The sequence below is a fragment of the Alligator sinensis genome, unplaced genomic scaffold (assembly GCF_000455745.1).
Source record: "Alligator sinensis unplaced genomic scaffold, ASM45574v1 scaffold19_1, whole genome shotgun sequence".
Taxonomy (NCBI): Eukaryota; Metazoa; Chordata; order Crocodylia; family Alligatoridae; genus Alligator; species Alligator sinensis.
Window position 1 is genome coordinate 2,303,550 of NW_005841916.1, and position 23,005 is coordinate 2,326,554.

At 46.9% G+C, this 23,005-nt stretch overlaps 2 protein-coding genes across 2 annotated transcripts in view; one reads left to right on the top strand and one right to left on the bottom strand.

Moving 5' to 3' along the window:
* The window catches only part of GPA33 (glycoprotein A33), a 28,984-nt gene extending 26,405 nt beyond the window's left edge, over positions 1-2,579 (bottom strand). The window contains exon 1 of the mRNA XM_014517585.2: positions 2,389-2,579. Within this exon, the coding sequence (XP_014373071.1) occupies positions 2,389-2,422 (34 nt within the window). The 5' untranslated portion in view covers positions 2,423-2,579. The remainder of the gene's footprint in view (positions 1-2,388) is intronic.
* An 11,928-nt stretch (positions 2,580-14,507) lies between these two features.
* The window catches only part of DUSP27 (dual specificity phosphatase 27, atypical), a 17,754-nt gene continuing 9,256 nt past the window's right edge, over positions 14,508-23,005 (top strand). Inside the window, exons 1-4 of the mRNA XM_014517586.2 lie at positions 14,508-14,646; positions 15,557-15,690; positions 21,946-22,040; positions 22,539-22,770. Coding sequence (XP_014373072.1) covers positions 14,644-14,646; positions 15,557-15,690; positions 21,946-22,040; positions 22,539-22,770 — 464 coding nt within the window. The 5' untranslated portion in view covers positions 14,508-14,643. The remainder of the gene's footprint in view (positions 14,647-15,556; positions 15,691-21,945; positions 22,041-22,538; positions 22,771-23,005) is intronic.

Genomic DNA, 23,005 nt, shown 5'->3' on the forward strand with positions numbered 1-23,005 from the left:
TTTCAAAGAGCAATACACATCTTCTGCCAGCAAAATGGGGTCAGAGGTGGGGCAAGCTGAAGTGATAGCCAGTTCCTTCTGTGAATCTTTCTCCCCACAACCCCCTTGTATCTTGACCCAGATCTATGCCCCTCATCTGACCCCATTGTGCTGGCAGAAGATGTGTATTGCTCTTTGACATAGAGCGCCACACCCCCTCCCTTCCTTCCTTCTCTATCCCGCCTGTAGAGCCTATAATGCTTACTGCCCAGTCGTGGGATGAATCCCACCACATTTCTGTAAGCCCTACTATGTCTGGGTTTGAACTGGCTATTCTGAGGGTGATTCTGTCTTTGCTAAGTGTTCAAGCTCTTTGAGACAGGAATGTCTCTCTTGTTAAGTGTTTGTACAGTGTATGGCACCATGGGTACCTGGTCTCTAAGGCCATGTTTATGCAAGGCAAAGCAGCACTGGGAAGACATTCATCAGCTAACTCTGAACAAGCTCGTTCAGGTATTGTGCTTAATATAACCAGAGGTGTGACAGCCAGGCTCAACCCCCTGGTCAGCAGCAATGGCAGGGGCCAGAATAGCTTTGATAGCTGTGGGAGCCAGGCCAACTGCAGCAGCTAAGCTGACAGCAGCAATGGCTGCCATCCTTGCACTCGCTCTAAGGTGCCCTGGTGCCTTGGTCACCCACTACTGATGACACTGCTGAGCAGCCCCTTGTCAGAGTGCTGCTTTGCTCTGGCTAGTATACCCTGGCCACATCTACACGAGATGCTGACTGCGCAGTAGCTTGTTACTACTGCGCAGTAGCATCACATGGCACAAAGCATGATACAATGCTACTGTGCAGTAGTAATGAGCTACTGCGCAGTCAGCATCACCTAAAAGCCATTTAGCAATGCTACTGCACAGTAACTCCGATTACTGTAAAGTCATTTAGTACTTGTGTATACAAGTACTAAATGATTGTGTAGTAACAACTGCAGAGTCACCATCTCATTTAGACTCAGCCCCTGCTTCTTAGCTCCATATGGGCTAATGCACCCTGCTGCTTAGCATTCTCCAGTGTCATTCTCATCTCAGGTATGCTGCACTTGTCTAGTGGCTTCAAACCATTCTTTAAACCAGCATTTCTCAACCTGTGGGTTGTGACCCAAAAGTGGGTCACAAGAATGTATGAAAGGGTCGTGGACGAACTGTAAAAATGGATCAACAAGCTTTTAAAATGGATTTGCTTTTAAAGGAGAAAAATGTGGAAAACTGTGGCTTTAAGCAGCTGCTTGGGGCCCCCCAGACCCCACACATACCACCCTCTGCCCCACACACTGGGGGCTCAGGCCTGGGGACAGAGGGCGGTGGGTCAGGAGTGAGGGGCACTGGATCGAGACAGGCCATCGATGTTTACAAAAGGATCCTGGTACAAACAGGTTGAGAACCACTGCTCTAAACATCTCTCAAAGGCCAGTGCTTTCATAATACTGTTAAAATTCAGGGTCCATTAAAATAAAATTCAGGGGCTATTGCTCACAATTAGAATTTACATAAGACCCAAGAAGTGAATATAGGAAGAAACAAAAGAGAACTGATATACTAAGATAGGGTTAGACAAGTCGCATAAATAAGATCACCCGGTGACTTAATCTGCATCTGCTTCTGAGGAACAGAATTTTTTTAAATGACATTTAGCTAAGTACTGACCATTCCCTTCCCCCAGCCTTTACTTTACAGGGGTTTTCAGAGGATTTTGAATGAGGCAAAGGTGATGCTTAAGGGAGTAGGTTTGGGGAGAGGGTTTGAGGCTGAGGAGATGGCCTGAGGAAGGCATGAAGACATTTGTGTAAGGCGAGTCAAGGCCAATGTAACCAGGAATGCAGAGAAACATGAAGGGAAGCCATAACAGAACAATGGCAAGGGCTATGATAAAGGGCAAGATCAAGCTATTGAGTTTAGAGAAGTTGATAGATCTACATCATGAGTTAGAAAATCTCTCCATATAGATAGATAGATTACGCGTATCTATCTATCTATCTATCTATCTATCTATCTATGTCTATATAACTCTATATATATATATGTCTATGTATATCTATCTATACACGCGCACACACAGTAAGACTTATAGATTTTCCCATTCCACTTTTTTGCAGGGACAAAGGACTTAAAACAGTTATAAATACCATATAAAAGTGGTTTTAAAATCTAATTCCCTTCCTGCCCCTGAAATGGTATGGAATTGCAATATGGAGTAGCAGTCACTCTACCTGCCAGCCATAAGTACACAAGGGCCTGTGCTTAACAAGAGGGAGAAACAAGCATACACACAAATCCCTGGAGCATTTTACTTTTTAACATGCCTGTCCCTCTTCCCATCCCCTAACAACGCAACTCAAAAAGTACTCACCTAGGCTGAAAATGAACAGCTCAGGTCGCTTCATTTGCCTTATGGACTCTCTTTACCTTCCCCAAAATGTCTTCCTCTATACCTGCTAAATAGCTGTACTGAGAAGTGACTAGCAAATGGGTTAAGTCAGGCAGCAAGCTTGAACTTTCATCTCCAGCCTGTCTTTATTTCCTCTTTCTAACTCTGCCCATCCTCCCCACCTAGAATGACGAGCTGGCTCACCACTGCCTTTAGAAATTTCTGCCTATGCTCTGCATTACATCTGAACACACCCTTTCCTCGCTCAGGTAAATAAACACCCTTTCCTGGTCCCTACTGACCTCGTCTCTGACTGTCAGACACACAAAGGAAACGAAATGATGAGTTAATCCAGAGGGCCAAGTGAATGTGTGAACACTAGACAACAGTTAGATGGTATGAATAGTGACAAATAACTGAAGGAAATATAAACCACATTCATTTAAAATGATTCACCTAGTTAGGGAGCCTAGGGCTGAATTTACAAAGGCATTTAGTTGCTTAACATTACAGATTGTCCAGATTGAGAAAACCATTTATGGTGGGAGTTAAGCACAGAGGGCCAAATCCAGATTAGCCTTGTAGGTGCCTCCATTCAGGCTTCAATTGTGCCTAAGAATAGATGCCTTGCTCTAAGAGGAAAATCCATGGGAAAAGTTAGACACCTCCACAGGGAGATCCAGAGGGCTTAGAAGCTGAGCAGGGAGGCACCTAGATCTCACCCACTGTAGATACTGAAGATGGATGTGTCTAAATTCCCATCCCTGCTCAGACCTTAGGTATACCCATCAATTCAAGATCCATAGCACACAGAAGAGTATATGCCTTTGACCAGCAATGGTTCCAATGCCCATCTTTGGCAGGAGAGTCTGATGGCTAGACCACTTAGAAATAAGAGGTGCAGCTTTTTAACCCAACCTAATCCTGAGAGGAATCAAACTCCCACTTCCTTGGAGACTGCCCTAACCCCCACATCCTGGACAGAATCACCCTCTGCTCCTCCTGTTGAAGACATTGGGCCACTGTGCAGTCAAGAACGTAAGAGTCATGGGGGCAGGAGGACAGCAACGAGGGCAGGCCTGACTTTAGCTTACTAATGAGGGCCCTCCCTAAGAGAGGGAAGACCTGGGTTCCTTGTTCCCATGCTATGTATGTATTTTATTCAATGACTCTTCAATGGAAAATGTATAAGGAATCCTGAGAGCCAGTCCCTCTTCTAGGGAGTGCACACCAGGCTGCAGGGTTAGGCTCCTTCTGGTGCCAGGACTCTCACATCCCATTCTGCCCTTTGGCCCAGCCCCATCAGCAAGAAATGGGGAAGGTGATTCCCCTTGTCTACCCAACATGATCTATTGCCTGGCTGTCAGGATCTCGTCATGGGAGATACAGATTTCAGTCCCTTTAGCTGAGGAGGACCTAGGGCAGTGGGTCCCAATCTTGTTAAACTCTAGGCACTCGTTGTAAAATGCCAGGTCTTAGGTTTTGTGTCTTTTTGGGGTACAGAAAAATACTACAGCAATTCCTCTATAACAGAGAATTCAGAAAGACCACAATGGGCCAAAATATTTTCAACACAATAGATTCCTATTTGAAATCTCTGCATTTATCTTGGGAATCATGTGGAGGTGCTTGCATACCTAACAGTACTAATATTGTATAGCACCTTGCAGCAGCCTTAAAAGGATCTCATGGCACCTCAGGACACTGAAGCACCCTGACTGAGAATCACTGGCCTAAGAACCTGGGTCTCCCATTTCCTGAACAAGTGCTGTAACCACATAAAATGTGGGTATCGCTCTTCTCTTTTTCAAGTGACAGTGAGTATAGGCTCTGTGCTCCATATTGACCTCAGTGCTCTTGGTGTGAGTTAGGCAGGCCCTGAGTACTCCTCATGGATCCAGCCTGTATCAGGGCGTAGCTGTTTGTAAATGTTTTCCTTGTTCTATACTGGATTGTAGCAGAATTGAAGTGGGAGTCAGGCATGTAGCTGTTCAAAAGGACGTACTTCTGTACATGCTCAGAAACCTCAGTTTAGGTGCCTGGTGATCTTTGCAGAACAAAATGTCACCAATGAATGAATTCTGAAACCCAAGGCAGACAAGGTTCTTTGGGTAAATCTGATGTCTTTTATTAGACCAACTAAATAGTTGGAAAACATTTTCTCAGTAAGCTTTTGGGTTTAAAAACCCTTTGTCAAGCTAAGGAAGCATCTGCAGTTGGTGTGTGCTCTTCCTGTATGATTTTGCGGCCACCAGAGTAAGGCTAACCTGAATTGCTTTCTGTGATGTGATTACCTCCACTCTGTGTGTAAGTCCTTTGGCATCAAGTTTGGATTGATTTGGGCCTGCCTCCTGGATACCTTTAAGGATCAGTTCTTAGCTGGATTAACAACAGCTCCTTTCCTGCTTAGACATTTCCGTAATTCCACTAGGGGCTTGTCTGCAAGTGCCTTCAGACAACTGCCTACTGTGACCACAGTGGACCCTGCACACAGTGCTGCCAGAGGTCTGGCTTTTGCCAGGACTCTCAGCTGCAGCAAGACACCCCATCACCATGGCCAGAAATGCTGCTGCAGGAGGAAGGTGTCAGCATGGCCAACAGCCAAGGAGTTAATACAGTAGCATAACTTGGGGTGGGTAAGCAGGGCATCAGCCCCGAGCACCAACTTAGGATAGGCACTAGAATCATCCCCACCCCTGGGGAGTCCATGCCCCGGCAGCAAGAGCAGCCCAACAGCATTGCTCCTGCAGCAGCAGCAGCTGGGTGCACAGACATTGCACTTCTCCTGTAAAAGGAACAGCCAGGGCAGGCAAACCATGTGGCGACAGCTGCTGCAGCAGTAGCAAAAGTTGGGAACTGTTTTTGAGTCTCTGGCATAGGCAAAACTCCAGTGCCTCCCCACCACTCTTGGAACCCCAACACCTCTGATGCTCATTCTTGGCCTCTCCTGCCCCTGCTCTCCTGCAAGGTTTGCCCAGGGCACAAGCTCTACTTACTACATCTCTGGGTTAACATGGATTCACATCTCCTTGTCAGTCTCACATTCTGTGGGGAAAGGCACAGGTACAGCCCTGACTGCAGCTGCAGCTCCACTCACCTGTCCCTAAGTGATGCTGATTCCAAGGCCACTGGTAACGAGGAACAGTAAATTCAGCCGTGGATGCAGTGGGACAGTGCCCCACCCCCAAATCATTCTGGACAGATGAGGGGACACAAACCCCACAAGTGGGCTACTCCTGCCTTACTCTTCCATATCAACCCCTTGAGAAAATAGACGGCCAGATGACCCATCTTTAAGGCTAAGTACAGACAGTCAAAAAGCCCGAGGCTGAATTGATTCAGTCTTCACAGGTTAGTCTAAGCTGCGCAGATTAAACCAATAAGCAAGTGAACAAAACTTCACTTTTGATTCTGGAAATGCAGCCACATGCTTGCAGTGGCCCAGGCTAGAAGCCAGAGGGTGCTAGAGTACACATCCCCCCTTGACTGGAGCAGACAGCTTGGGCCAAGGCCAGCCCACCCAACCTGGAAGTGGGGCTTGCAGGGGAGGTGCAAAGCATTCTGGGATGCTGGGGGATTGTAAGTTAACTTGAATCCGGAGGGGATCTGGGAAAGAAGTTCAATAAACCGGTTTAACATAAATCAGTTTAGTCTGATACTACATCTATCCAGGTTTATCTTATACTGGTTTTGGCCATTTTAAAATTGGTTTATGTGCACGAAACTTCTATTGTGTTACAGATTTGGACCAGTTTCCAACCACTTATACCAGTTTATGTGTAATTTCTGTCCCAGCCTGTGAGTGCATCCAGCCTGCAGAGCCATATGCTAACAGAGGGTTACATTAATTCTGGAAATAACACTGGGCATGTATATATGTGCAAATGCTGCAGGCTGGGTTTACTGTGGAGTAAATTACTCTAGAGTAAACCCACCCCAGGCAGGCATCAACACGTCTGATCCTGCCCCCTCCAGCCCTGCAGCAGACAGGAGAGGCTCTAGGCTCTCCCTGCATGCTAGCCCAGGGGCTGCCAAGGAGCACAGAGCCAGGAGACAGCTGTCTCATTGTGGGGGCTGGGACATTGCTCCCTGCCCCCAGGAGCTGCCTGCTGCCAAGTTGGGCTCCACCACCAGAGTCTGGATAGGGACAATGTCCCCCTGCCCCAGCAGCATGGAGCACTCAGCCCCAGCTCCCCAGTTGGGGGCAGAGGGCTTAGAAAGAGCTGCAGGGGAGGGACAGATCCTAGTGCCCTGTCCCTGATCTGCTGGTAGTGCAGCTAGCAGCAAGCCCCTAGCTGGCAGAGTTTCCCCACCCAGCCGGAGGCTCACTGGTAGCTTCTCCACTGGTGGATCAGGGCATGGGGCTGGGACCTGCCCTTCCACTGCAGCTCTTTCCAAGCTCTCACCTCGATCACCCAATCAGGGCATGGGGGTAGGACCTGCTTCTGACCGGAACAGTTCCAGGCCAGCCCCAGGCTGCATAGGGAAGTCTGAACGTGCAGCCCAGAGCTGGCTGGGGACTGCCCAAAATGGGACAGTCCCCAACCACCTCTAGGCTGCATATGCAGACCTCCCTCTATAGCTCAGGCCTGGCCGGGATCTGTCCCGGTCAGGGGCATGTCCCAGCCAGCTCCAGGGTGGGTGGGGAACTCTCCCCGTGCAGGGAAAAACTCCCTGATCACGATTGCAGAGCCGGGGCTGGGAGCTTGTTCCTAGTCCCCACTCTGTGATTGTGGAGCAGGGACTGGAAGCTCTTGCTGCCAGGGCAGGGGGACATTGTCCACCTGGGCTCTGGTGGTGGAGCCCACCCTGGCAGCAGGCAGCTCCTGGGGGCAGGAAGTAATCTCCTGCCACCTGCTGCCCAGATCATTGGGAGGAAATTTGCTCCCAGTCAGCCGTCAACACATGCTGTACTGAACAGTAATTACTCACAAGTAAATTTGCTACTTGTATTTACAGTAGACGGTGACATTTACTGTGCTGTGATTTGCTCTAATCTCAAGTAAAGCTTCTTGTGTAGACATGCCCACTGTAACCAAGTCAGTCCTAAGTGTGACATTTTGTGTAGAGGATGTGTGCCACTATGCTACATGTGCTGGGACCTTATGCACTCTAGAATTCTCATCAGAACTGCTCTTTGCCAGTGCCTTGCTGACAAATCTCCAAAGATTACGTAGGTTCCTCAGGAAGTGGAACCTGTGATATCAAGATGGCATTTTTCCTCAGAGCCATCAGTGAGACCATTCCCAAAGTGAGAATACAGACTTCATCTAGAATGTAAACCTATGCATTTCAAATGATTTAATCTTAATAGGCTTTAAAGTAATTTTTCTCTGTTAAGATGCAGACTCCAGCTGTTTAACTAGCTCCCCAAATAGAAAGGCCGCACAGTAAATGCTTGAAAAAAGAACAGTATGTCTGATTTCATATTAACAGAGAAAAAAAATGAAGATAATTAAAGTGATCATAATTTCTAACTTATTTTTAATTTTGCTGATGAATAGAAGTTTAGTGAATGGTTTTAGTTATTCATGCTTTTTTCTAATCAGCTATTTTTATACGGTTTATATTGAATATTCCATAAACTGATGGCACAATGGCATCTAAATACTTTTTACACCAGTAAGACACCTTCCTTAAGAAAGGGCTCACAATGCCAGATTTTGTATATGGGTGGGTGTGGAGGGGAGGGTCACAAACCTACCATTTCTGTCATATGCAAAACACTGAATATTTTTTAAACTGCTGGTTTAAGCATAGCTTTTCCAAACTGATGCTTGCTAAGGATGCCCTAATTCATCTGGACAAACCTCATCTGGACAAACTGCACAACTCCAAGATGGGCTTCCCACTAGTTAGTTCAAAGGCTTTGGAAGGAGGCACAACAGCCAGGCTGAGTAAGCCACACTTGCAAGCATTAAGACATTTCAGGTCAACAAGTCATGTGAAACAAGATAAATCTACCAAAATGTCCACAATTTGTCATCTTTGAGAAACCAAGTTATAACAACATCAAACAGGCTGCATCTCCTCACACCCATGGAAGGTCTACTCACTGGTGACAAGCACTAGGTCAGTGGAGCATTTCCACCTGGCACCTTGACTGCAGCTCCATCTCCTTCTCTCTGAGGGTTCAGAAGGCTTCAGGAGCTGAAAAGCCAATAACTCCCACACCGTCTTAAGTATCTTGTTTTTACTCATTTAGTTTGGACTAGCTGAGAAAGATCCTTTTTATATTCTTTAATTTTAGGCTTTGAAAGTGGAAGCCCAGCTGTGTCAGCACACTCTAAAGACCACATGGGAAAGGCAAAGAAATTGTCCTAAATATTGTTTCATAAAATTACTCATTAAAGTGTGCTCTGGCTTTGAAAGTCCTGAGAGACTTCAGATAGTCACCTGCTTTTTCTGGCAAAAGAGAAGTGTCAAACTTCTGCATATCAACTTCACCTTCAGCTAAAGTCTGTTTTATAATTGTTCTGCTTGAGGCAGAGAGGAAAAGATAAGTTACCACACAGGAACTGAATTCTAAAAAAAAAGTGTATACTCTAATTGTGTGGCGGTGGTTTAGACATTAGATCATAATTTGCTCTCAGTATTAAAATACTTAATCAGCTTCAAATACCGGTAATAGACTGACTTTAGTAAAATTTCTCAGCTGGGGTTTATAATAAGAAGCTACATTTTTAGACTACTTTTCATTTATAAAGACAAATGTTTTTATATTAACTTCATGATTTAGCCTCAGTCCGATATATTATTTTGACTTGTTGTTTGTTCTCTGTTTTATTTTGATGTGGTAGTTGTAATGCTAATTTAATATTATCAATAGTCACTTCGCCTTGGTGAGCAGTTTTCTGGATTTTATTTTTGTTGGTTTACATGCTGTAATAAAGCTGATACTGGGCACATCTACACATGCATTAATGCGTTTTTGCTAATGTGCATTAAATTTAGTACCTCTTAATGCACAGTAGCAAAGGCGCACACCTTTTTAATGACGCTAATGCACAGTAGCCTATTTCTACTGCACATTAGTGTATTAGCACTGTTCTTGACATGATGGTAGAATAAGTTACTGCAAATGAAAGCGCACATGTAGACACTCCCACTGAGTCGCATTTTCTTTTCAGGAAGCAACATGAGTCCTAAACCTTTAAGCACTCAGGTATATACCAGCCAGAAGCCTAAAAGTCTGCCCAGCCTCCTCCAATTAGAGCTTGGTTCTCATGTCTAGCACTGGGTAAGGGGGCTCTGTGCAATAGGAGGTGGTGCTTACCTTCAGGGAAGATGACCAAAGTGATACCCTCACTGCTTGTGATCATTAAAGATCCCCAAACATTTTTTCTCAAGATTAGCTGTTACCTAGGCATCCTTATGCTGTTCCAGCTGTGGTAGCCACAGTCTGCTGGCTTAAATTTCCCCTGGCACCTGTTTGTTCTGGAATTTGTCTGCCTGTCCTGAAGCGTTGCTATGATTTGGTGAATGCTTTCTGCTCTCCAACCCAGAATGGGTTAAACACTCTCTTAAACAGTTTTTTACTAGACACCACTGTCCTGCCAGTCTCTCTCCCTGAAATCTTTTTTGATCATCACTTCTACTTCTTTAGCTCTGTTTAATCCCTGGGTCCTGCCATCCTCTTTTCTTGACCGTCAGTCCATGAGTCCATCTGGTTTCTCTACTGCCATTAGCCCTGTCCTTTACTGTTGCTCACTTCTGCTGACAGCCTGGTTTCTACTTGCAAGTCGTCATTGTACTCTTGATACTTCCACTCCTCTCTCACATGGTGCTGCCCTTTCCTTGCCTCTCTCCCAGATTTTCTAGACTCTTTTCATGCTCCCACACTGCTGAGTGCCTTTAAAATTGACAATACCCAATAAGAAACTCTATTTCTTTCTCCAGCCCCAAACTCTTCTCCTTCTGCTACCTAATTCTTCTATGATAGGAAGGATAGCTTTCTTCAACTCAGATTTATATCTTAAATCTTGCTGCCCCTTGTGCCTAAAATTCTCTCTCTTCTAGGCAACCAAGCACTGATTTTCTTCAAGTACCCCTGTCAAACCTACTTCTTCTGGGGTCTCCTTTGCAACCTCCTCCTCACTAAAAGCCCATCCTCAATTTTTCTGCCCTGCACCCTTGACTAGTGTCAAAGTTAGACTATAAACAGTTCTGGACAGAAAAGGTATGGGCTGTCTGTAAAAGTGTGGTAAAGGATGTGGTAATAGCAAAAAAAATGTTTCTTGATCATTATACTGTGTGAACTGATTTCTGGAGAAACCACAGCTTATACTGCCCACCCATGCCCCACTCTCCCTAAACTCTGCTGCAGCTACTTTAATTTGGGGTCCACTGCTGTACTTTGAAGGCCCCCACACAATGCTGTCTTTTTAGGAAGTCTCCATCCTCTCTGTATTTTAATCTAACTTCTTCCCCTGCAACTATCCTTGTTTCCCCTTCTGCAGTCAATACACTTACCCCTGACACTCCAGTCCCACAAAAGTACAGTACTGTGGCTTTAGTGTTGCTATTCTGGGAAGTAACTAACCCCTTTCAGGCTACATAGTCACTTCAACAATAACCATTAATAAATAACCTGTGACTGAAACTAAAGCCTGAACTTTTATCTAAATTTTGGGCACCAAAAATGCTGTTGAAAACTGACTTGCTGAGTACTGAGAGACAGAAGAGAAAGCTACATGTATCTGTATAATATGAACATGGCTGCATGATTATGCAGTCTTATTTTCCTATCATTTCAATTGCACTGCAATTTGTAATTATTTTGAGTCAAGACTCTTGAAGGATAATTGGTATGATGTCTGGGACTGATCCATAGCATCCAATATCTCCAAATGCCTACAGACTTTCTGACTGACTGGATGTACACATTTAGATCAGTAAATTTTCCAAACCTGAACTTACTGGAATAGTAAGGTTTTTTTTTGTTTTCATAAAAGTAACTAGTCAACCCCCTTTGCATCATGCCAGTGACCTCTGAAGGTAAATGCTCATTCTGATGTGCCAAACACTCATGAGAAGTTTCAGTGAGGACAAATCAGTCAGGCAATTATCTTCAAAAACTGACAGAAACATTCCTTGCTCGCTGCCTTCTGGCTGCTGGCTTAAAAACCCCACTTGCTCTTGCAATGGCTGCATTAATTCCTGAAGCTAAATGAATCCACAAGAGCATCGGCCAACATCCTGCACAAGCATCAACCTTCTTGGTTTGGTTTTCTTGTCCAATTTTTGCTAGGAGAGGAACATTTCTATCTTTAGAATTGTGTGCTTGTTTTTTTCACTGTAGTAATGGCTGGGAGTGAGTATAAGTGTGGGCACAATCTCCAGAGAATGGATGTGCAAATAGCACCCCTTGAATAGATTGTCAAGTAGTTGAAACATCTATGGGTTAGTAACATTGCTGTCTACAAGATCACATGTGTGTATTTCATGCGTTAAGAGGTATATGTTTAATCCTGAAAAATCATGTTATTTTCCAGCTACATTTGTTGTTTGTATTCTAAAGGGAACACGCTGTGTCATTTTGAAATGGACTGAAACCTTTCTGTGTTGGGGGAGGGGCAAAGAGCTTGGCTGTTACCTAGTGATCCAGAACCTGGGCAGGCTGCCTTAATTGGCTGCAGTCTCAACATTAGCTTCCACCTGGGAGTAATTTTACCCTCCTGTATCAGCCATTCAGCTGGATTCTAAATACATCATTTGGCACGGAGACTGACAATGACCTGTTACTTTGCGGGCTGATAGCTAATGAGACCATTTTCCAAAAGTACTAGATAGAGCTTATGAGACATTGTCCATTTATTTGAAAGGGTTTAATCAACCTGATCACGAGAAGTTTGACAGCAAGCCATGTACTTGTTTATTTAAATGTACTCTATTTCAAGTTTCTGCTTATTTATTTAGTTAATGAATATAGAAAAGAAAAACATGTGGTTTGCACATTATTGCCCGTCAGCCTCCTAGAACTAAGTCCCAGAAATCCCGAGAAGGAACTCTGGGCTTTTGTACACACCACAAAATTGGCCTTTAAAGCGACTTAAATGCCCTTTTGCACCACTTTAATGGTGCAGCTGTTTACGCTGTCGGCGGCGTAATGCACTTTAATGGTGTGGCTTTTTACACTGTTGGCAGCATATTGTGCATTAAATGTCTGAGGTGTTTTAATTTGCTACCTTACAGCATGGAGGGAAGCATCAGGCCTCATGCAACTCGGGAGCTGTACAGGCAGCCCGGCAGCAGCCTGTGCAGGCAGGCTCCACTGGAAAAAAAAAAAAGAGCAGTGAACTTGATCTTTTTTTTCTCCCTGAAGCCTGCCTGCCTGAGCTGCATGGGGGCCCAGTGCTTCCCTCTGCAGCTACGGTGCCCCGTGGAACTGCCTTGGCCAGGTGCCTGTGGGCAGGTGTCACCTAGGGGACACCACCGCCACCATGGAGGGAAGCACTGGTTTCCACCCCACCCTTTAGCTCAGGGACCACTCGGCCCACCGGCAGCTTGCGCCCCCCACACCGGAGAGGCAGGTAAGGATCGGGCTCGACCCTTGTGCACACACCATGGGGTTTACTTAGGTTAAATTGAAGCAGGGTTTTTAAAAACCCACCACTTCAATTTAGGGAGAATTAAACCGAAGTAAACCCCGTAGCATGTACAAGCAGCCCTGTGACCAACTAGGAGTAGTTCTTTCACACCTGGTACTTCTGAATCCTTTTCCATCATAAGGCAGCAGCTAGCGCTGGCTGTACCTGATAGCCGTACTGTGCTCAGAAGCACAAATACTATGGTCTTTCATTAGAACTTGTGCCCCTCAGTTACTTAGGCACTCTTGAAAATCCCAACCAGAGTCAGCACTATGTTAAACAAGTCATAGGACCCTTCCTATGACAGTTCCAGCTTGTGAAGCCTGGACGGGGTATAGTTGCAGTGCACAGGGAAGGAGGGCAAACAGCATGCAGTCCTTCTTTACCATCCTCCAGCAGTGACAAATGGGCCCCCCTCTCCCCTTGGGAGCAGCAGAACTCCTCTCTCTCCCTAGAGAAGCAGAGATGGCACCAGGGTCCCCCTAGGACTTACCTCAGCTACAGGAAATATCTGCTTTCAAGTGTGGGCCAGCGTTTTTCCTTCTGCACTCTTTTCTCCCTGCTGCATGCAGTCCCTTAGCGGATGATATTGGGTGCTGCCGGAGTCTCTGTGGAAAAATAGTTTAAAGTTAAGATTCATGGGACAGTTACCTTTCCTTGAGCTATTGTTTCAAATGCTCAGCAGACTCAGGCCAACATTTATACAGGAATTTCATTTTGGCTCCAAGTTCAAGGTTTTCCTGGCAACACCAAGAACTTTTTTTTGATATATAAAATCCTTGCATGTGCTATATTAACATGACTCCAGGAACTGCAATCGTAAGAACAAGCCAATGGTGCCCATTGCCAATGGTCCTCAACCACTGGCTTGCTCACATGACCCTCCAGCATTGTTTCCGGATACAGAAAATTTTGCTTTCCATAAATATATTTCTTCAGCAAAATCTGATGCTGCCCACTATGCTCAGAATTTTTCTCCGTGGGGCTGTTCTGCCTTGGGATGCTCTGCTCTGATAGCTGAGGATGTAGAGGTTTCAGGGACACACTAGGCAATATGCCTAGTACTGGTGTGTATGCTTCCAGGGAAGACAGCAGACTGGAGACAGAGGCTTCTGGTTAAGCAGGAAACAGGACGCTGCGTTGCACCTAGTAGTGAGGGAGACATCCCAAGATCACAGAGCTTCTAGCTGGCGTGCAGCACGTTATCATTGACCCTCCTGCAGCAAGGGTATGGAGGATGCCAAGGAGTCTAGATCGAATCTTGGTTAGCAGGGGAACTCCCTGCAGGTGGAAGTTCAGAAGTACTCTGGACAGTTCTCCAAACTCCTCCTGCAACAGAAACATCCCAGCAGAAAAATACCCAGGGATCCAGCCCACAGTAGGGAAGGAGTTAACAGCTTGACCATGTGCTGCCTATGAGGCACTGAATTCCTTCCCCATGCGACCCAGCAGCCAGTGTGGGACACACACTATATTTAGAAAGCTGATAAAGATTTGGTGCTGACAGTTGCCCTGCCCCTTCCAGAAGGAGCCACAGAGAGAGAAGAGGGTGGCTGATCTCTCGCTCTAGCCAAGTGCCTGGCCAAGTTTCCTGCCCCATTCACTGGGCTTCCTCACTGTACCTCGGACGGGACAGATCTGGGCGCTGATGGTAAGTGCCTTTTCCTTGCATGTTTGCTTCCCCTCTCATTGGATCCATGAACAGTCAAAGCTCTTCAGCCCCCTGTTTACAGGACACGCCTGTCTTTCTGATGCCTGAGACCAGCTGCTGGGGGATTTCAGAGCCTTCGTGGGCTGGAATGGGACAGACGTTCCCTGAGCGAGAGCCAAGAGTTGCTCTGCGTGAGGCCTGAGGAACTGGCCGCTGCTTCTCCAGGTTCCTAACCCAACTAATAATACCACCCCCTCCACCCACTCGCCATGCCCTGGTACTGTGGTCCCCCGACAAAGACGTCTTGTGCTTGTGGGGTTTAAGGGTGGCTGGAATCAAGTGTTTCAGCTTGATCCTTTTGAAGCGTGTCAATTTGGGGAAGAGAGGTCTCTTATTCTCTACCCCACTGACCTCAAAGTCCCCTTTTTGGCTGGATGTGGCTCCCCCTGGAGCCTATTAACAGAACTGAGCTGGCAAGATGGAGATAGGATTTCTTCATAACCACCCCCATCCTCGTTGCTAGCCTCTGTGCCTGGTTACTCATGGACTGGAAGAGACAGGCTCTCCCTGAGCCACACCCTATGCTGGATGCTGGAGGAACTGGTGGCAGCCTCTCCAGGTTCCTAGCCAAATAATAGCAGCTTCGCACCCACTGTTACCAGGCATCAGCATGTGTTGTGGGCTCATGAAAAAACACTTCTTGGAGAGTTCATATTCCCCTACCCTGCCAGGAAGGGGTCATTGTTTCTTCTATAACCCTGGCCTCAAGCGCAGAGGTGCTGTGTCACTGCCATGTCACAGCTTGGTATCAGGAATGACGTGCTCCCTGCCTACCCAGCCTGAAAGGGTTTCCCTAAGTGCTGTGCTGTCTGTGGTATATTCTTACTCCTCCTCCCTTCCCTTTCTCCAGCTCCAGCAGACCCCAACAGCTGCTATGGCAAGCAGCAGGGACTCAGACAGTGAGCAAGTGGTACCAGATGAAGAGGATAGACCAGATGTGAAGGCAGTACAGGCCCGCTATCTCCGCAGCCCCTCCCCGAGTCGGTAAGCTCACTTACACAGGGGACCGCTGTGGCCTCCTGACTGCACATAATGAATTGCTTCCTTTTCCTCCTCTCCCACCACCACGCCATGCATGTGCATCTGCTCAGATCCTGAATATGGCCTAGGGCTTCCCTCTGCTCTGTGAAGCAGTTGCCTGAAACGCCAACATAGCCCACACGTGAGTGAGGGGAGAGCCTGTGGGGATGGAGCTTGTACGTTATTTATCCCATTCATTCAGCTGAGATTTCTCCCACACACCCCACCTACGTACACATTCCAGAAAGCACTATGGGGGGCCGGGGGGGAAGGATTACTGGTTGTCCGCTCCCTATGCGATCCCTCTGCCAGCTAAGCTGCAGAATTCAGATGAGTATTTCACATCTCCCCTGAGTCCAGATATGTTCCAGTCGACTGTTTTGATTCAGCCTGTTATACGGACCTGCGAGACCCAGGCGCAGATTAACAACCCCCTTGTCCCCAGGCAGCGAGGCTCTTTGGATTTGGGTTCTGGCTCAGGCTGACCTCTCACCGGAGGGCTGGGTGTGAGGCAGAAGGGTGCCCCTAAGCTGGCAGAAGATGAGCTTTTGCCATGTTTGAGGTACCTCAAACAAAACTAGCATGATTAGATTCTTTTTCTTACAATGGCAAAAATGTGTTCTTTCGTGCTGCTTTTCTAATCCAGCATGCCTGACTGGACTCCCCATATGGTGTTAAATGCTTTATTTGGGTCAGGCAGGAAATGGGGATCCAGTCTGGAAGGATTCTTCTCAGAAAGAGATATTTTGGGAAATGAGGCCACATGCAAATGGGGACATAGTAAATGGTTTCCACTGGCAGCCTCAACTCTGGGGCTTTGCTAGCAGCTGCAGCTGGCCTGTTTGCTCTGTTTTACTGTGTTCATTAAAATTTACCCATACAATTCTCTGGGCATGTGTTCAATATGATCATGTCCTAATCTCAGTTAACTGCAGCCTCCTTCTCCTCCTTGTTCTCCTCCTCCTCACCTGCTCAGCCATTCAGCATGAATAGAACAGCCTCCCTCACCTGTTCTGCTGCCAATGCCAAACATAATTAACATTTGGGTCACTTCCATTCACAGGGGATCTAGGGAGGAGCTCACACGTTGTCCTTCCAGGATCAGGGCCCATAAATGGGTGTTCTGCGCCCATGTGCCTTACTAGCATCTTTCCCTACACCACTCCTGCTCCCTTCATCACCAGCAGGCAATCATGGACGGGGCAGCAGCTATAGGAAGAACTGGTATGGACATTGTAGTTATTCTAGAAGCCCCATAGAGAAATGCCTGAGGGCCACCTGCAACAGCTCAGGAGCATCCCTGTCCCCCCAAATCAGCATTCGTTGCAGCCTGCCTGAGTGCATGCCACAGGGAGGGAAAACCATATTCACCGTAGGCCCCAAACAGTATTAGCAGTAACTTGCAGAGTTCAAAGCACATCTTTTCCACCAGCAGGAGGAGTGGTGCCTAGCACAGAGGAAAGGATGGGCTTAGTGATACCAGAGAATCCTGCCCACCAAAAACTCCCTGCATGGCATCCCCTGCTAGTGTGCCTCAGTCCTGTCCTTAAGAAGTTGTCCCAGAGGGTGAGAGGAATTTAATCTTCATGGCCCATTATACACTGAGAAGTCTGTCCAGAGCCAAGCCTATAATCCTAGAGAGCCAGCCCTTGAGACTGGTCTGTGAGTGCCTCCTTCCCCCTCCCTAGCAGCACACCTCACTTTAGAGATGCTGCCAGGGGCTGCGGTTCCAACAGTGGTCCCAGCTCTTCTTTGACAAAATCTATAGGCCTGGGTATGTTGCTAAACATGTGGATTTCCTCAGGAAAGCCCAGTTGCACAGAGGCATCGTCCAGTATCTGCGAGCATCTACCACTGCACTTCCCAAACTTGTCCTCAGCATGACCCCATTTATGATCCCATTTCCTCAGCATGGCCCTTCACTCCCAGCTCGCAGCCCCCCACCCTCTCAGGTGCCCCTCACTCCCGACACACAGCCCCCTGGCCCTGCCGGTGCCCCTCTCTCCCAATCCACAGCTCCCCACTCTCCCCAGGTGACCCAGGGCCCGCAGCCCCCTGTTGCCCGACCCCAGCAGCACCTGAGTCCTGGCTGCCGCCTGCAGGAAGCAGCAGCTGATGAGGCCAGAGTGCAAAGCCTGGATCCCTGCCCCTGTCCCCTCCCTGGGCAGCATGGCCAAAGCATAGCCCATGGCAGGTAAGGGGAAGGATGCGGGCTGCCTACTATGGGCTTGGGGCTCCCAGCCCTGCTTCCCTTCCCCTGGGCCTCGGCAGCCCAGCGGGCAGGACCTGGTGCAGGAGAGAGCACCGCACTGCAAATCCATGTTGCAACCCAATTTGGGGTCGTGACCCACAGCTCAGGAACTGCTGACCTACCATCTATCCGTCCCAGCCCAGCGAATCACACTTAGATTTTAGGTGCTCCCTACAGACCTCACTTTTGTAGGCCTTATGGGGTTCTCTGCCCTGTTTCATGTCCTCCCCTACAGAGTGTAGGTATCAGGACCAGAGGTCCCTCAATTCCCCAGTTTGAGTTGCTCACCATGACTCTCCACTAATGTCAATTTAGACCAGGATATCACATACTGATGTCAGGGTGGAGAGGGCTTTAGGGAGAGGGTGTGTGGAAAATCTACTCAGGCAGTCTTGAACTGAGGGGAGAGGGAAGGGAATGAGTTTATTCCTTTACAATAATAGGGCAAAATTGCCACCTCTACCTCTTTCCCCATTCCTCTAACCCTGTCTCAGCTGAACTGTGAGCTCTGTAGTGCTGCCTGCACCTGCCCATCATACTGCACAGTCCTTCCCTTCTACTCCAGCTTCCCCAGCTGTTCCTGGGTTTGGAAGCTGCTGCCCAGCTAACCTCCATTGCCCAGTTACTATGGGAACCAATTTAATTAATGCAGCTAGCCGCCAGAGTGGTGTGTGCAGAATCCTGAGACATCTGAGCCCTCTAGCGGGTGAAACTGAAATATTCACTGATTCCCAGCAGAGCAGAGCAAACCGGCAGAGTTAGCTATTTAACCCCAGTGCAACGCTGTGCCCTGGGGCTAGTGTCGGGTAGGGCAGAACAGGCTTTCCAGAAATGTTATCCTTCATGGTGGGAACCTTTTGTTAATGCAAACTCTAGAACACTTGGTTCAGAGATGATACCTGTTATTAGGCCAACTAAGAAATCGCAAAAAAATTATCTTTTAATTTTTTTTTGCGATTTCTTAATTGGTCTAATAAAAGGTATCATCTTTGAACCAAGCGTTCTAGAGTTTTGCATTCCTTTTTGTGTCAGACTAACATGGCTACCAAATACATCCCTTTCTTTAATATTATATTTGAGCACAGATGTATTCTAGGTGTACTGATAGCCCCATAGATTGATGTGTTCTGTTTATCCATTAAGTTCAGTACTGGCAGCAGCAATGGGTGAGTATCTTCTGTATAGCCCCTGCTAATGCTTCTCACCCGAAACCCAGAGAGACTCCTTCAAGGCTGACAGGGAGTTCAGTCTGCATAGCTTGACCACCCCTTAATCCACCTGTTGAGACTGACAACTAGGAGCCCAGTTAGCACCCATTTCTCTGGATGCTTTTATCATGTGGCTACCTGTCCCATGAATGGAACTGAGACCCCCAGCCTCAACTCATTTTACATAGTCCACTGAACAGGTTTTTTTAATGTCATGTTTTGGGCCAAATCAGCCAGATTGGTTCCAAATTCTATCAACTGAGCAGAGCTCAATTGTTCAAGTCTGTGTGGCACTACCACCAGCAAGTATACTACCTCCAAGACTCATCATCAGTTTGAGGCTTCATATACTCCCAAATCCACAGCAGACATCCTATGTGCAAGCCCCAAGTCCAGAGGCCTTGGCATTCAGATGACCCCTAGTCTCACTTGACCCTAGTCAAAAGGCTGAAGGAGCAAGCTAGAGTAAGAGCCTAAGATCAATCCCCCATCACCAGGTGTAGCCAAGATCCTCACACTGGAGGCATTATAGAGTCTTGCAGGGGTCATCCTGTTTGCAGTGCAAGGAACAGGCCTTCACCCTTGAACTACACTGAGTCATTCAAGCTGAGAAGAAGGGTATCTTTCCTGCCAGGTAAGTAAAACCACCTGGGCTAAAACAATATGGTATCTCCCCTGCTGATGAGAGATGGACTCAAGCTGGTATCTAACTGAGAAGAGCCCCTTCAGGCTGGTTGTGTCCTCCATTTATGGAGAGTCAAAGCCATTCAGTCAATCAAACAGTTTAGGAATCATGCTGATGATGTAGCATAAAATAAATGTTTCCCTGCATTCTGTGTAAATAAATCAAAGCCTCCTTCTGCTTTAATTAACAATAAAGCACAGTGTTTTTGTTCACATAGAAGGCTTGAATTTCCTGTCTCCTTCAGTCATGGAAACAAATTGGTACTGGTGATCTTTAGCACTTACTTGTACATTAGTAACTCAAAGGGGGAGGGACTATAAAAGGTCAGCAGTCAGTGTTAGAGATGAGTAACTAGTCTAGAAAAAATATTGGGCAAGAGATGTTCAAATAGAAGCTGTGAACTCACTTTGATTGCACTGTAGCCCCTTTATTTCACTTCTCACTAATACCCAGATAAGCAAATTTTGTTTGCAGGAATGTGTGCAGAATAAAAAGGGTCATGTAAATATACATTCACACAGGGTGTACCAGCAGCCATGTACTAGCAGCCAGGTCTCCCAGCTGTCCAGTCAGAGACCAGCAACAATACCATGTGCATCAGGTGGCACTCAAAATATGAAGCAATCAATGTGGAGAGCATGGTAATTCGTAGGAGATTCATAGACTGCACTGCTTTCATTTAAATCAAGAGTGTCAAAGATAGGCTCCATGGCCTGAATTCAGCCCATGGAGCCCTATCAATTGACTCACAGTGCTTCCTGAGGATCTCTGACCAGCCCTGCTCCGAATGCAGCACATGCTGACCCTGGCCTCAAGCACTGCACACAGGATCCAGAGCAGGTCCAGATCAGAGCCACAAAGAAGCTGCCCATGCTACATCCAGGCCCCAAGCATAATGTATCCTGCAGGGCTGGAGCTGGTATGAGGGTTTGTTCTAGCGCACATGCTGTTTGTGGCAGCTGCACTGGACTGGAACCAAGGCCAGTCTGGACCAGGCCTATAGACTAACCTGTGTGCTGGACCCAGCCTGCAGAGCCAGGACAGAACAGACAACACATACAGCATATGCCCAAGACCATCCCCACGTGCTGAATGTACCTCATGACCCAAACCAACCCTATGCACCATGCACTCCATGCAGGGTCAAGGCCAGTGCACAGACTGCAAACAGCACATGCAGCTTGTCCAGGGCATGCAGCACCCACACTGGACCAGGCATGCAGGCTGAATCTGGCATATGGAGCCAATCTATGGGCCTGATCCAACTCACAGACTTGCCCCAGGCCCCTCATCCAGCCCATAGGCTGGATGAGTTCGACACCATTTGATTTGATTTAAACCATCTGGCAAATAAATCCAGCTGTGCTTTCGGGCAATTTGTTAACTGAAAAGAGCCAAATTTGTAGCATTATTTGTTGTTGAGCAATCTTCAGGTAGGACATGATTTGTATACTTTCATGGCATACTGTAGTCCTGATTTCTACTCAGGGTATTATAGCAAAGGAAGTAGATCAAGATGGTTATGTCTGGACTGCAACAGAATGATGTGCAGATACTATGGTGGTTAGAGGGGCTCAAGAATCAATATAGAGTAGAAAAGGATGTCTGTTTCTAAGTGCTTCAGATACCTTAGTCTACCTCAGCAAGTGTCTAAGCCCTTTGATAATTCCTTCCAAGGAAGCACCTTTCTTACAGTTCCAACACGCACACTCATCCCTGCAGTTCCCCTACACTGGATCTCCCTCCCTCAACTGTTCTCCTGCTCTCTCTCTACTATCTACAGGTGTCAACCTACTGTTGTCACTAACACTTTCACTACTGTCTTTAGAACTTCTCCCACAAGAACCCCCCCAGCCTCACCTCTTGCAGACATGTTTCGGAGACTAAGGGTCTCCTCCAAAAGCAAAGGAGATGCATGGAGTTTGTTGCATCCTGCGGGTGGGGTTCCCTCACCTCCCTATAAGACCTGTTCTCTGGCTTCCCTGCTGTTACATGCTGAAGTGGTTGAGGAGAGCTGCAGTACCAGAGCTGTGGTTGAGAGGAGGTGTTTGCTTAAATGTTTCCTTGATTGGCAGGTGCTCAATAATGTCAGACACAGACACAGAGAGTATTTTCATGGAGCCAATCCACCTGTCTTCTGCTGTGGCTGCCAAACAGATAATCAATGAAGGTAAGGGGGCAAAGAAGGTGGGGTAAGGAACACACACTTTGGTTGCATGTGTTTTGCCCCTTTCATCCAGGGATCTCAATCTGCCAGACCAACCTTCTTGAAGCCTTGTAATGCCCACAGGATAGGCAGGTTACTCTTTCTGTTGTACATCCATTAAGAAAGAAAAGTTTGATGACTTGTCCTAAAGTCACACAAGGTATGGCAGAGTCATGGACTGTGATGCAGAAGTCCTAGTAGCCTGTTGCTTGATTTAACTACTAGATAATTTGCTTTCTATGTAGAATTAGAATGAGCCTATAGCTAGTGTGAGTAGAAAGGGAAGTGTACCACACTCAACCTGTTACTAATTGCCTTGATGCTACTACCTGAGTACATATGTGCCCACATGTGGGAGTGTATGAAAACACTGTTGAACATAGGCCTTCATAGGTTGCTCCAAAGATAAAAATGCCAGGAAGTCTTGCACATGCTTTTAGTGATGGTGTCAGTTTATTCCAGAGCTGAAGACAAAAGAGGTCAAAGCAGATACAGTTTGTCTGGGGATGTTGGAATCTGCAAAGCAGCTGCTGGTAGAGGACCTGTATAACCGAGTTAAGGAAAAGATTGATGACACCAGCCTGTTCAACACACCGTGTGTGATGGACTTGCAGAGGGCACTGGTGAAAGACAGGCTAGAAGCCCCCAAGGATCCTGTGGATGAAGTCTGGCCCAATGTCTTCATAGCAGAGAAGTGAGTATGAGCTTTTGCCATTGAAGCTGCGCAAATTTCTTAGCAAAGGGTTAGAGCATGTCACTGAAGGCATAATATATATTACATGTATCTAATGCCTTTCATCCCTTGAGATCCAAAGGCATTTTACAGACCATGTTTACAGCAATCACTGTACACTGAAAAGCAAACACTTCAGGGTGGAGCCCAGCAGCTTTTCCATACTGCATAGCAACATTTCAAAACAACGTAGGAA